This window comes from Lactuca sativa, chromosome 4 (genome assembly GCF_002870075.4).
Source record: "Lactuca sativa cultivar Salinas chromosome 4, Lsat_Salinas_v11, whole genome shotgun sequence".
NCBI classification, from domain to species: Eukaryota; Viridiplantae; Streptophyta; class Magnoliopsida; order Asterales; family Asteraceae; genus Lactuca; species Lactuca sativa.
In genome coordinates, this window is record NC_056626.2 from 129104711 (window position 1) to 129117888 (window position 13178).

At 36.0% G+C, this 13178-nt stretch overlaps 1 protein-coding gene across 1 annotated transcript; it reads right to left on the bottom strand.

Moving 5' to 3' along the window:
* Positions 1-7055: 7055 nt before the first annotated feature.
* LOC111907014 (cytochrome P450 736A117) lies at positions 7056-9433 on the bottom strand. Its single transcript, XM_023902805.3, has 2 exons — positions 8392-9433; positions 7056-7756 (listed from the first exon to the last, which is right to left on the bottom strand). The coding sequence occupies exons 1-2, from the start codon at positions 9277-9279 to the stop codon at positions 7145-7147; spliced, it is 1500 nt and encodes a 499-aa protein (XP_023758573.1). The 5' UTR covers positions 9280-9433; the 3' UTR covers positions 7056-7144.
* Between the last annotated feature and the right edge of the window lie 3745 nt (positions 9434-13178).

Consider the following 13178-nt stretch of genomic DNA (forward strand, 5'->3'; position numbering starts at 1 on the left):
ACAACGTAAGCACGAAGCTTAGTGAGTTCCCCAATATACCTTACGCACATACGCCTTCCGGCCCGGACCTCTCGGTCCACACAACATTGCCTTCCGGCCCGACCTTCCGGTCCATGTGTCTCTGGGGACTTCCGTCCCTGCTGGGTAAACCTTCCGGCCTTACCCACGCCGACCTTCCGGTCCATCACACATCATATCGCCTTCCGGCCCATAATATATTCGCCTTCCGGCCCGTAACATACATAGCACATATAACATATAACATACCACATATAGCATACATATCACATATCATATCCGACCTTCCGGTCACACAGTCAAACCCTTCCGGGTACAGTATAGTGAGAAGACTCACCTCGCGGACACTAGAAGATAGCAACTCCTAAAATCCCTTGCACTTGATCCTCCGAGCTACAAGCTCCCTGTAACATCATATATCCCTTATTTAATACTTCTATCTTCCACGTTAACTGACCCTAAGAATCACACCAGTCAACTCTGGTCAACAGTCCAATGTCAGCTCGACTGGACTCGGCGAGTTCCCTGGCGACTCGGCGAGTCTGGTCGTCCTTTAATCCTCTAAGATTCCCCTTCTACTCGTCGAGTATCCTCTTTGACTCGACGAGTCACTCCTGGAAGAATCGTGGGTCCACCCCGACTCCACTCGCCGAGTCTGAAGAACAACTCGGCGAGTCCCAGTAAATCTTCAAGCTACTCGCCGAGTCTGATCATCCGACTCGGCGAGTCCACGCCATGCAGTCGATCAAACTGCTTCCTGAGATACGTTTTTCCCGAGATACACACTCATGGGACTTCTGGACCTCTAATCATCCTATTACTAGGGTAGAAACCTTTGTATAACAACATAATAATCCATCAAATCTCCAAATGGGTTTCATAAACCCTAAATTCGTGTACGCATCGAAATAACAGGAATGATCCGAAACATTACCTGAAAACATACTTTCTGTGTCCCCAAACCTCAGAGCTCGATCCCCTTACTCTTCCTTTGGCCAAAATCCTTCCTCTTCTTGCACCACAATTCCTTCAAAGTCAATAATGGCATTCAAGCTTGCTCTAGATGCCACAGTCATTTAGGGTTCTCCACAACCGGCCAAAAGACGTGAAATGACGGCATAACAACCCTTATATACGACCCAATACGAAACGGCTAGGGTTTTCTGCTGAACAGCGTCGACTCGCCGAGTCCATACCTGGACTCATCGAGTCCAGTCGCGAACCCGCGACCAAATCTGCGACCCTACTCGGCGAGTCTGGCTCCAACTCGTCGAGTCTCCCCTTTAAAACACCCCAAAATGCAATTTAACAATACTTGAGATTTTGGGCTGTTACAATTATCAAAATCGAAAATCCAGGGATCTAACCGGCCAACTCTTCGAGTCTGTGCAATGCACTTGTCGGGTTGGACCAACTCGCCGAGTTCCAAACATGAACTCGTTGTGTTCTATGAACTAATGACGATTGTACTCCCTTCTCCTTTGAAAGATTCACAATCGCATCAAGTTCAACTGAAAAATATCCTAGGCTCTGATACCACTGATGGTTTATGAGCATAACTACAAATCATATATGTTCATGCAACCTTATAATTAAGGATCTAGGTTTTCACTAGTTGAACATGCAAACTTGAATATCAAAAAGAAAACCCTAATGGCATCTATATAATCGAACTTGATGAAATATAAAAGTTTAGATGTGTACCTTACTTATTATGTAGTAATAACAAGAAAACCTTGTAGATCTTGAACTCTTGAAAGCAAGTGACTTAAATGTGACACCTCTAATGGCTTACAAACATTCTTTGCAAGAGGATGAGAAGGAGAGAGGAAGGAGGCACACTATATTTTTAGCTCTTCTAGGGTTAGGGTCAAGTGGCCGAAAATCCAAGGGGTACCCTCATTATATACTTATGGTTGCTTAGTCCTAAAGTTAGGGTTTGCAAGTGGAAACCCTAATTCTCTGCTTAAGGCCTAAGTAACCCATGGACTCCTCATTAGAAGGACTTGGACAAAAACTTATAGGGCCACCCTATAATTTTCGTCCACTCCTATCCAAGGAGTCCAAGAGCCCAGTTTCACACCTATCAATGATTTGCAAAACAACCCTTGTACTTTTAATTAATTCCTTTAATCCCAAAATTAATTCCAAATTAATTTCTGATTAAATATTAATTAAACAAAATGATTTCCATTTAATATATTATTTTCATAACACATTAATAAATCATTTACATGAATTTTTTATTCCAAACAATAAATTCAACTTCTCTCCAAAAGTCATTCTGTCACGTTCCAAGAGTGAAGGCAACCCAAAAGGACTTGTGCTTCTATCAATTCAAGTATATATAATTTATAGTTATAGGCTTAGACACCTAATCCAATAGTGACCACCATGTCTCACGTTGTGACCCTCTTCCCAAAAGCTATAATTCAAGAAATTGAGTACCTCCATGATCCAGGTGTTACACAGCCGTTACCCATTCCCATGTGGAAAGCGGAAGAGATCACTATGGATTTCATCACAAATTTGTTGAGGACGACACGTAAGGTTAATTCTATCTTGGTCATTGTCGATATATTGACCAAGAGCGCATTCCGATTGTTGAGAGTATATATTAGTCGGGAATTGGTCGACCTTTACATTTGGGAAGTGGTGGTTCGACACGGAGTGTCTGTTTTGGTGGTTTTGGATCGAGATATTCGTTTTACCTCCAAGTGTTTTAGGAAGTTTCATGAGGAGTTGGTTACTCAACTGCATTTTAGTATATCATACCACCCCCATACCGATGGTCAGAGTGAGCAAACCATTTATACAGTCGAAGATATGCTCATGACGTGTATGCATCGGGTCATGGGGAGTACTGATGTAGTGCTCAAGACTACCAGGATGATACAATAGGTGCTTGACAGGTTGCGGGTCACACAAAGTCGACAGAAGAGTTATAACGATCGATATCATTCAGATATCAAGTTCTAGTGGGGGATTTGGTACTATTGAAAGTGTCACCTTGGATGGGTGTCATTCAGTTTCAGAAACGGGGGAAGTTAGGTCCTCGTTTTATCAGTCCTTTCAGAATTATCGTCCAGGTAGGCAAGGTTGCATATAATTTCGAGTTTCCTCTTGAGCTTCGTCAGATACATAACCATTTCCATGTCTCTTAGTTACGGAAGTGTTAGCTGATGATTCTGTGGTGATTCCTTTAGATGACATTCATGTTGATGAGCGCCTGAATTAAGTAGAGATACCAATTACGATTATCGATAGAAAGATAAAGCCTTTGTACAACAAAGAGGTGAAACTGGTGAAGGTGCAATGGCAGCACCAAAGGGGTTCTGAATGCCATGTGGGAGTCAGAGGACGAGATGTGAGAGAATTACCCCAAATTATTTGTAGAGGCATACTTCTAGGTTGAAGCCTGATTCTAGTAGGGGAGAGTTGTAACATCCATATCACGAGGTACTTTCTATTTTGCAAATTTGGCATTTTATAGGATCTCCACGACATGGTGGTAAGGCACCACGACGTAGGCAAGTGAAGGTTAGCCCACATAGTTTATTTAAGCCCCAACGACATGGAAGTATAGGCCACGTCATGGCAGCTGGCAAATAAAAAAAAAACCCTATTTTTCGGGTTTTGCTCCCTATTTAAAGGAATGTGAAGGCTAGGGTTTGCACACCCTCAGCCTCCATCAAACCTGTGAAACCCTAAATCCCTATCTCTCTCTCCTCTCTCTTTCTTTCTCATTTTGAGTCTCTGTTGGTGTTCTTGAAGCCTTAGAGGGAAGAAAGAAGAAGAAGTGAGCTAAGACTCAGCAAGCTAGTCCTTATCCTTGGTGTTAACAATATTCTGGACCTTTGTAAGTGTCCAACACTTAATTTTTATTAAAACAGATTGTTGTATCTTATGTTTTGTCCCTTAATCTTCATATTTTGTGAGATGGAATGATGGGATCTGATAAAGCTTGCAACTTTATGAATCTATGGGACTTTTGGGTATGCTTATTGGTTTGGATATGGTTTCTTGATGGATTTTGAGCCATGCATGGGATTTCCATGGAAAACACTCTTTTTGGCTCATTATGGCTTCAAGACATGAATTGCACATGCATGTCTATAAAGCACTAACTTTTATGTTGGATTAGGTATTAAAATATGTTTTTGGAGTAAATGAGCTATGGATTTGTTTTTGGAATAAGTGCTTAATGGGGAAATCCATGTCATATTTAGCTACTTTGAATCTAGGGCTTGAGATTTTGACCTTGTGGATGGTCTTATTGGGTAAAATTGGAAACCTTATCCTTCTAGACCTTGTTTCAGATCAGATCTGAAATTTGGAGCCTTTGGGATCGAAGAAAACAACTTAATCCATTAAGCTGTTGAAAACCCAATACTCACAATGTGGCTCAGCTTGTCACGACATGGCGGCGGGGAAACTCACGATTGACTGTTATTGGAGGGCCACTGTATGGCCATAGGTGTGGCAATGACGTCACGATTGACAAAAGTCAATGTTGACCGTTGACTTTGACCATTGACCTTTGACTTGAGTTAACTTTTGGTCTAGCACCTATTTTAGAGGAAGAGCTCAAGGTTTATTTGGTTTGACTGATTAGTTGGTGCGTAGCAACGATACTCTGTCAGTGAGAGCAGTAGCAATAGAGCATTTTTCTGTGAGGTGAGTCTTCTCACCACACTAGTGGGTCAAAGATACCAATGCTTGCCCACGGATACATATGTATAAGATGTATGTGACTATTAATGATATGATTGTATGATTAATGCATGGAGCCAAACTGGGCTCGGAGTCATTATAGACTCGGGGTGGATACGGACCCAACACAACTACTATCTGTTACATGGGGTTGATACAGACCCGACACAGGCACATGCTGTTATATTTATGTGTATGTTGTATGTGATATTTTTGGGGAGCTAACTAAGCTTTGTGCTTACAGTTATGTTTTTGGTTTCAGGTACTTCCAGTACGAAAGGAAAGGGCCCAACGTGATGGCACAACATTCCCCCGCCTTATGTTTCTGCGATTATGATTTTTTTCCTCTGATGTTTTGGATAGTTTGTATCTTGGATATTTTCGATACATATCAGGTATGTGATTGATGAATTTAAAAATGAAAATTGTGTCACTGTTTTGGGATGTTATAAGAGGTTATCCATTGTTACATGAAACATATTGTTTAGTGATATTTCTGGTTTAATTAAAAAATCATTGTTGTTCTACTTTTGGCTTTAGTTTAGTAATAAGTATTTGTTGCAGATCTTCGCTTTGACAATGGAACTAAGAAAGAAATTTTAGTGTGTGATTTCTAGGTTTAATTTCATCTCTGCGCCCTTTTCTTTCATATGTGTTTGAATTCGTCCATGAAAATATATTTTTAGATTTGTGTTGTAGCAATTGTGATGGAAACTAGTGATGGTTGTTTATGATGTTGTTTACCGGTAGAGAGTATCGAGGTGGTGAATGTGGTGGGGAGGAGAAAATATGAAAAAGATGAATTAGGGCCAGGGGTACGATGGATGGGGACAAATTATTTTTCTATTTTTTTTTAAAGATAGCAAAATATGGAAATTAAATGAAAAGGACAAAATAGTATTATTAAATACTATTATTATTATTATTATTATTATTATTATTATTATTATTATTATGATTGTCACCAAATCCTCAACCAAACTAAATGAAATTGACAAAATGTACTATTTTTTTAAAAGGTTTTAACCTTAGCCATATAAAATGCCATATAAAATGAGAAACCATAATATCCGTTTTTGTAATTTTGTCAAAATAAAATACAACGATATAAATGAAAGTTTGCACTCAATTTGTGTGTGTGTGTTGTGGCCCCCTACATGGGTTGTCAAGATAACTTTTTTTTAGGACCGATTCCATGCATGTAAGGAGTATTTGAAGAAAACAATAGTTAGAAGGTGATAGAATGATGTATCTAATAAGTCAGAGTTGATATCAAGATGAAAGGGAAAGAGAAGAAGGGACTTTCTTAGCTTAGAAGAATTCCCACTTGGACCGGTAATGAGAACCCGATCTCCAGATGATAATTGGTAAGGTTCGACTTCAGAATTCAGAGCGGATCGCAACTTAAGCCAACTATCATGCCCAATACTTGATGTGATGATGGTAGTAGTATCATCAATATTTGATAATTTCATTATCATCTGATTGTTTTCTAATAGGATTATTAGATTGCAAAGCAAACGATGCTTCAAAACTTTATGTTTTTTGAAAGTTTAGACAAAATTCGTTAAAATAAATTTATAAAGGATGAATGTGTCAAAAAACTAACTGTTACATGCTTTACAGCTGAACATGCATAAAAACAAATTATAAAATGTTTAAAAAAATATAATATTAATTAAAAAAATACATAAAAGTAATATATAAAAGTAATTTAAAAGAATTCCGTAAAATCGAATTCTTCAAAAATTATGAAGGAAATCTGTTTAGGACATCAAGTCCAAGTTAAAAAAATATATGGCAAACCACTAACCTTCAATAAGAAATTCTTAAAAATTGATATAAAATATTTATAAAGAAAACATAATGAGTTAATGCTAGTGCTTATACAATTCCAAACCGTAAGGATTATACGATAAATATGTTGTAGCAAAATAGTCTTTCCTTGAAACTAATCTAAAACTAGGCTATGTACGTAGGGACCGGGTTATTGACGTGAGATGGGTCACTTGGATTTGGTATTCCATATTTTTGATCATTTATTAATAATTAGATTTTGAGTAGAGTAGAAATCCAAGTATATCATTACGATGACACTATTTCATTTGATATACGATGAGTTATTTCATTTTTAGTTGAAGTTTCAATCTTGTTTTCTATAAGGCTATTTTGAGTGGTCGCATAAGACCCTCCATAAGAAAATGTGGCAACTCAAGTCATTTCCTGATGTTGATGGATCAGTACTGTTGGTGATGATATGGCCATATGCATCTTGACCCGTTAAGCACTCCGTATGACCTAAGGTATTGGGTGTGAGCAACAACTCAACAAACTTAACTGCTTATCACTTTTGCAATGTAAAACTATCATCAAATTGTCTATAAAGCAAATATTATATAGTTCTGAAGATATATTAGTTATGAAGAGAAGGTGTTGCTATAGCCAAAAGAGGAGTCTTCTTACGAATAGCAAGGCCAGGTCGTTCAGTCATATCTAGATCCTCTTCCTTCCCATTGGGTAACTCCCAGTCAAACTTGAGCAAAAGATTGGCCAACACATTCTCATTTGTAGTCATTGCAAACGCAATCCCAGGACACCCCCTCCTTCCAGCACCAAATGGAATCAAATCAAAGTCAAGACCTTTGTAATCAATTGCACAATCCAAAAATCTCTCAGGTTTAAACTCATCGGGTTCATCCCACACTTTAGGGTCTCTTGCAAGGGCCCATGCATTAATGATAACACTAGTTCCTTTCATGACATCGTAGCCCATGATTTTGACATCTTGGCTGGCAACACGAGGAACTAAGGTTGGGATTGGAGGATGAAGACGAAGAGTTTCTTTAAGCACGGCTTTTAAGTATTTCATGTTGTCGATATCATCCTGGTTTATGTGTGATTTGCCTTTAAGAACCATCCTTACTTCATCCTGAAGTTTCTTGAGAATCTTTGGATGTTTTAGAAGTTCTGTAAATGTCCATTCTAGTACTGTTGCTGTTGGATCTGTTCCAGCGGTATATGCATCCTAAGATATAGCAAAGCTTTGTTACCATTAATTAAATGTAACGTATTCATTCTGTATATATATATTAACCGCTTATGTTTTATTATTTTTGAATGAACATTACTATATATCTTGCTACATGGAGGCCTCTTGATAAAGGCCGAATCCATGAGATGCAAGAATTATAAAATATATACAACAACTATACCCATCTAAATAAATTATTGAAGAATTTTTCAAATCTTGTTGCCACTCATTATGGACCGACTCGAAAGGACAAGCTAGTTTTGTGTGAATCTATTGTATGTGGACTAAATTGGCTTAACTTTTTTGTAAGTTTTTAAATTTATACCATTTTAAGATCAATATATTGAACACAACTTTATTTTACCACGTATATTTTTTCTTTAAATTGAATTGAAAAAGTAAACCACTTTGACTAACCGATTAATTATTTTAACCATTTATAGACAAAATTTCTGGATGTGCCCACTATTGCACGTTTTAGTACGAACGTTTTAGATTAGACTCATGGCCGATTTTCTTACTGAAGAAGGGCCACCCGAGTCAACTTGATTTACTTAATGTGTCTTTTTTGTAAACAACAAATATCATAAATCAAGATGTTCAAGTCAAGATAGAGGAAAGAGAGTTACCAAGAGGAGTGCTTTAATTGCAAGTCTGTCAAGACTAGTGTCTATCCTATCATCCTTCTGAATCTTAAGCAGTATATCAACGAAGTCTTCACCACCACCACCACCACCTGCCGACTGTTTCTTCAGCCGCTCCTCCACCACACCCTCCAAGAACTCATCCACCTCTCTCGCCACCCTCTCGACTTTAGCATTCATCCCTCTCAATCGATCCACCCATGCAAGTTGAGGAACAAAATCCTCCAAACTAACACCACCCAACAACTCGAAAAACTCGTTCAGCATATTCTTAAACTTCCTCCCACTCTCCCCCTCGCTATACTTCCTTCCAAACGTCAACCTACACACCACATCATTCGTAAGCGTCACAAACATATCACTCAAATCAACCACCTGGTTACAAGATTTCATGATTTTTTTAACAACAAAGGCGATCTCTTCATCCCTCACTTCACCGCTAGATTCCACCCTTTTGTTGCTCAAGAGATGGAGAACCATTATGCCCTTGACTTGCCTCCAATACTCACCATAAGGTGCCACCGAGACTTCTTTCAGCTCGTAGAGCAGTTTCCGCCACATTTTCAGTTCCGGTCTGTTGGCAAATACGAGATCTAGTGTTTTCATTATCTCCGAGGCTGCTTGGGCTGATGATACCACCAAGGTTGGGATGCAGCCCATGTGGATGAGCATGAGTGGACCGCCGTGGAGTTGGGATAACGAATGGAGGGAGCGGTGGAGGAGTGGGCTGAGCTGGTGGAGGTTACCGATCACCGGCAGTTTTGGTGGTGAAGGTGGTAGGTTTTTCTTGGTTGAAGGTCGACTAAAGTAGTATAGTTTGATGAAAAAGAACACTAGGATTACCAAGGAGGAAACATAAACCAAAGGATTCATTGTTTCGTTTTTGGTGGAACTCAACAAGAGAAAATGTAGCGGTTTGGGGGCCTTCCATCGTTTCTTCTATGAGTCTATTTATATTTTAACTTATATTTTTATACTTATTAAATAATAATACACAATAATAGAAAACTTTTTTCTAACACATCAAAAAGAAGGTCAACAATGAATTGAAATACTAAAAAAAAAAAAAAAAAAAAAAAAAAAAAAAAAAAAAAAAAAACCAAGTAACCAACGACAATTCATGCTTTGGATGGAAAAAACTAAAGAAAAAAATTTTGAAGTTTTATTTTTTAATGGTGTTTTATTTTGAACATATTTTTAAATTTAAAAAAAAAAAAGAAAATAATTTTAAACCAACCACGGTTATTTATCATTTACATGTTTTATTTTACACATAAAGCAAATATAAAAAATTGGCAAGGATATAAAATCAAAATTTAAATTTAGAAGGATGTAACATGTAATGTTAAAAGAAAAACAGATATAAAAACAATTTGCATTTTGCACTCAATTTGTGCATGTTGTGGCCACGAGGCGGCTTTTATTAGGATGAGTTTTAGGACCCATTTAATCCACTTGATATAAATTGAAGCTTATCAAGATATTTATTGTACCAATTCAATTTCTTTTTCTTTTTGACCTTTTGAAATTTGATGCTTTTAGGGTCTTATTTTCGAAGGAGATGTCTCCCTTAACCCACTCAAAAAGTGTTGATCAATTCAGTGTTACATTAATTCCGTTGTAAACTCGTCATCAAACCATTAAAATTTGGAAATGATTACCACTTTATATTATTTATCCTTTTTATTTATATTTTTTTTTCACATTAAAGTAAATAAAAAACATAATTTAAAATATAAATAAATATTTTACATTAATTAAAAAAAACAAATTTAAATCCTAAATTACTTACAAACACGTAAAAAAATTAAAACTTAAATTACTAAAAAAAACATAAGAAATACTAAATAAAACATTATATTACTTAGAAAACATAAAAATTTAGAACATAAAAAAATATAGAAATACTAAAAAGTTATCCATTTTATTGAAAATATGTATTTGTTTATATATAAAAAATATGTAATATATATATATATATATATATATATATATATATATATATATATATATATATATATATATATATATATATATATATATATATAGAGAGAGAGAGAGAGAGAGAGAGAGAGAGAGAAATTTTAATTTCAGTTTGAAAGGTTTTTTTTATTCATTTTCAGTACTTTCAAACAGTCAAAAAACTCTTGCATGTCCATTGGACACCGGAGCGGTGTTCACGCGTGACTTGGTTGTCCACCTCAACTCTAACGCGTCTTTTTAACACCCACTCCGGATAGCCTTACAATTAATACTAAAGAGTAAATTTCACTAATCTTTATTATATGGTTTGGTTCAATTTATCTCATCATTTTTAGGGTTCTTGAAACTAAGATTGACATACATATTTAGGACGGTCAAATAGGATAAGAAGGCAGTGATCTAGATTTTCGGTGAAGATCTAACGATTTAGGGTTTTTTTTTATTTTATTTTGAACATATTTTTTAATTTTAAATGGTGTAACTTATTTATTATACCGATATTTTTTTTATATATATTAAGCAAATATAAGAAAATGACAAGCATATAAAATAAAAACTAAAATTTAAAATGATCTAATATATAGGAAAATAACATATTAGCCCCACGATATTTTGCACATATGTTCATTCAGTCCCTTAAGTATTTTTCGTGCTTTTGAGATCATTAATGTTGTTTTTGTCGGGTCAATTTAGTTACTTTAGACAAAATGAAGGGGTAACTCGATTACCTCTTTGCCACATGGACATTGACCCATTTTTCCTTTCCATTGACTTTGAAAAGTCAAAAAATTCATCATCCTCCTCCTTCTCTCTCAATCCGATTCAGGAATTAAAAATATATGGAAGAATCAAAATTTTGATCACAAGCACCAAGTAAAAGAAGGGTTAGTTATGTTTTCCCTTTTGGGTCAAATGTTACACGCTCCGATTGAGACAGTATTAGAAGAACACACAGTAGCAGTTCGATGAACGAACTCGTTTCATTGCAGGATGGCTTATGATCCCCCAAATCCATAACAACTGCCTCCACCTTGCAAGTTTGTTACAAACATGAATCTAAAGATAAAAGAAAAGAGAAAGAGAACAAAATGAAAGCTTTTATCGAATAAAGCATCCTTCGGTAATCAGTATCACTCAAAGACATAGTCATAGATATCAAGGTAATACCACCACTTGCTGCTAAAATACGTATCTACATTTAAACTGAAGAAACCCTAAGAACAATCTAAACATAAAATCCATAATTAATGATAAATTAAACAAAAAAAGCACAAACAATCAAAATCAGATTGAAAACATAATGTATGACATCATTATCATCATCAAGACCGACGGAGCTTTGACACTGTCAACGGCGTTGCTGGCACTGCTATTTTTGGAGTCGGTCGTGGGGCCAACTAACGAAGTAAGAACGACGGTGGGAGATAACGTCGGAGGAGAAGTAAGTTCTCGACTGTAAGATATAAAGCGACGTCGAATTGAGAACTATGCTAGGAACATACAAAGCGGTAAATCCATAATCAAGTGTGGCGAAGTCTCCGACCCTCTCAACCGTTAGATTGTACTTTCTGACACTGTTTGTCGCTAGGGTGCTAATCGGATCCTCCGTTGTCTTCAACGAGCCTTTTGGAGTATAATTAGTGAGAGTGGTATTGTAACAGTTCAACAAGCTCTCCATTAAACTTTTTTAATTAATTAAAAGTCACTACCGGTAATGGTAGGTTAGAGGGACCAAATAAGCAGGTCACTAGCAACTTTGTTCCTTCATAAAGCACGAAAATAACTTAGCGGACTGAATGGTTAAATGTACAATACATAATAGGGCTAATATGTCATTTTCCCTAATATATAATATAGAAAAAAGAGATATAAAAACTTTGTGCATTCAGTTTGTGTATGTTGTAGGGCCAACCCAAGCCAGGTTCTCCAAGTACGCATACACAGGGCCCAAAAAATCATAGGGCCTAATTTTTTTTATCATTTATTGTTGCATATGTTCATTTATTGGATCAAAAAAAGGTTACTCTTTCTCTACTATCAGCCGATGTTGCACACAATAAATGAGGGAGCAGGAAAGAATTTTTGGAAAAAGAAAAAAAAACGTTTTGGTTTCTTCTTCACTGATAATGCAAGCATACATGGGGCATTCTCCAAGGGAAATTGTTGATGGTAGAAATCATTATAGAAACATTATTATTCATTTATTCATCATTCGATTCAATTCCAATTCCTATTATCGAGTATCACTATATATCAGAGACGCAATCAATAGACAATAATCTTATTTCTTTTTCTTTGTTCTCAAATCTCTTAAGCAAATCAAGTCTTCAAGCAATGATTTTACTTTACAATCAGAATTTAGAGGTAATCACTCATCATTCATCAGCAATATCAGTATATATAGGAAGTGTATTTCTGATTTTTAGAAGCTTCAAATTCGTTATCTACTTGAGGTTTCGAAATCAGAAGGTAACATTAAAGTATTTCTGATTTTTTTTCATGGGTTTGTTAAGTGTTACTGAAAAGTGCTTAGTTTTTTTATTTCTAAGTTCTGATCAATTTTTCTTTTTCTTTTGCTTCCAAATCAGTAATCAGTAAATCAAAAGAACAAGGATATTAGTTTCGAAAATCAGAACTTAGAAGGAACAAGGAATTGTGGAAATCAATTTATGATTTTTAAAATTACAAGCAAATAAATTTCTTCTTTTTTAGTTTTTGTTTCTGATAAATTTATCTGATTTGTAAACAATAAATTCTTATTTCGTTTCTCATTTTGGATTTCAGATTTT

Coding starts and splice junctions, on each gene's coding strand:
- LOC111907014 (XM_023902805.3), bottom strand. CDS start 9,279: ATGAATCCTTTGGTTTATGTTTCCTCCTTGGTAATCCTAGTGTTCTTT. Junction 7,757..8,391: donor CAATTAAAGCACTCCTCTTG/GTAACTCTCTTT, acceptor GCTATATCTTAG/GATGCATATACCGCTGGAAC.